Genomic DNA, 2027 nt, shown 5'->3' on the forward strand with positions numbered 1-2027 from the left:
CCACCTCCCACATCCCTCACTGGGACGCCCTTGTTTGGCGGTGAAAGCAATTCAGCAAATTTTACAGTCATTGGTAGCAACGACTCGAACAGCCCAGTAAATCAGGACACTTTTAAAATAATTCTTTTCTTCTAATCTGAGAACTAACCTTCGGCATTTGAACTCTGGTATTCGAATATTTACGCAAATAGAACCAATCATCGTCAGTCAAATGATTTGCGTCTGCTCCACAGTGCAGCTCTTCCTAGATTCCGTAAAATTTCAGTGTTATGTACTTATTAGTTATTTTGAAGTGTCACAGCAATGTATTTATTTTTTTATTAAGTATTCTCGTCACCGAACAGCCCACGCTACGATCCCCACTTTTAAATCGTTCACAGTATGCTGAACCCTCTATATCAGCATTACTTCTGCACCTTGTTTTTTTTCTGTAAAACTAGTTTAATACAGCATGGTAGTTCGCTACATTCCAGCTACAATGCAGTTCAGTTCCGTAACCGTCCGTAACACAAGATGATACCATATAGGGTTATTGATTTACGTTTGGCGAAAACAAACAATATTTCAACAAAAGTTACGAAATTTGGTGACGTTCTACTAACTGTCAGCATACAATGAGTTACTGCACTCTCAGTACATCTGCCCATCAGACTGCTGTTGTGTTACAACCATAAATTTCCACAAATTTCTCTTACGTCTATGCCACTACATCGTCGGTCAACATTTAATCGATATATTGGGAAGCTATTTAGCCACAAGCTGCCATACATGGAAAGTGTCGCATTGTTCCAGTTATGGTCTCAACAGTCCATAAAAAAGAAATGGAGGTCTCTAACGACTGGCAACAGGTAATGTCTTGGAACTAAGGAGGTTTCCAGTTTCTTCACTGGAATGGATCTACTGATTGCGTCGAACGACTTGCTGAAGTCTACGAAAATTGCATGAAGCTTTCCCCATCGGTTCGCTAGGGCCATTTCTATATAGGTTTGGAGACAGTGTACAGCTTGTGCCGTTGATCTTCCACATCTGAAACCAAACTGTGAATCCGGGAGTTTCTCATCGATGATATCTCTAAGACGCTTGCACAGTAGTGTTGTAAAGGTCTTGAAAAGAGTGTTCTGTAGTGCAATGCTTCTATACGAGTTTGTGCCAGCCTTGTTACCTTTTCCCATGCTCGGTATTGTCACGTTTGAATGTTTCCACTGATCTGGTACAATTTCTCGTTTCAGGCACTCATTCAGGAGTGCTGTGAGGGGAATCACTAGTACAGGGAACGCAGTTTTCAGGTGCTCGCTATAGATGTCGTCTGGGTCACATGCTTTACTGTTCCTCGTGCTCATAATTCTACCGATTATTTCTTCTTCTGTGAAAAATTCAATCTCCTGCGTAGGGGCTGAAGTCGCTGTAGGGCTTCTTGCCGGCGGGCGTGTGTCGTTAGCCTGAAAGATTAAGCTTAAATGTCTTTCCCACACTTCCATTGGGATGTTCCCTGGGAATTTTGGTTGCTTCAGCTGAACAGCCTAGGACAGTCTCTGTCTCGCTGATTCTATTAGACGTTTTTTCTCTTCCTCCCAGAATACCCTTTTGTGCTTCCTTAACCTTGGTTCTATACTCTCTCCTCGGCTTACCATTGTGGTCCAAGTCATCCCGTGATTGAGCTCTTCTGGCTTCATGTAGGACGTTGATGGCTTTCTGACTGACTTCGTAACATTCCTTGTTGAACCACGGTTTAGCTTTCCGGTTTGCGATGTCTACTGTGTGACTTGTCTTTAGGATGAGTCCTTCTATCCATGATGCTGCTTCATTGACATTCTCTCCTTGTAACAATGTCGTTACACAGGTGTGCATCTGTCGCCACTGACCAGTGCTGATATGTCTGCCTTCCTCCTTAGCTTGACTGGATTTTTCGGCCTCTTTTTTACTGTGTTCTCTAGCTGTAGTGATATTTCCACTGCTAGGTGTTTCCTTTCCACTCACAGGATGATGTGTTGTTCTAGTGGTTTCAGTTTGGAGTTCACAAATATGAG

At 42.8% G+C, this 2027-nt stretch overlaps 1 protein-coding gene across 1 annotated transcript; it reads right to left on the minus strand.

Annotated features, from left to right (window-relative positions):
* Positions 1–800: 800 nt before the first annotated feature.
* Positions 801–1340, minus strand: LOC126462778 (uncharacterized). Its single transcript, XM_050096512.1, has one exon. It carries the CDS (start codon positions 1338–1340, stop codon positions 801–803), a length of 540 nt encoding a protein of 179 aa, XP_049952469.1.
* Positions 1341–2027: the final 687 nt, after the last annotated feature.

This window comes from Schistocerca serialis, chromosome 1, assembly GCF_023864345.2.
Source record: "Schistocerca serialis cubense isolate TAMUIC-IGC-003099 chromosome 1, iqSchSeri2.2, whole genome shotgun sequence".
Lineage (NCBI taxonomy): Eukaryota > Metazoa > Arthropoda > Insecta > Orthoptera > Acrididae > Schistocerca > Schistocerca serialis.

Excerpts from the sequence above, each read along its gene's own strand:
- LOC126462778 (XM_050096512.1), bottom strand. The coding sequence starts at position 1,340 with ATGAGCACGAGGAACAGTAAAGCATGTGACCCAGACGACATCTATAGC.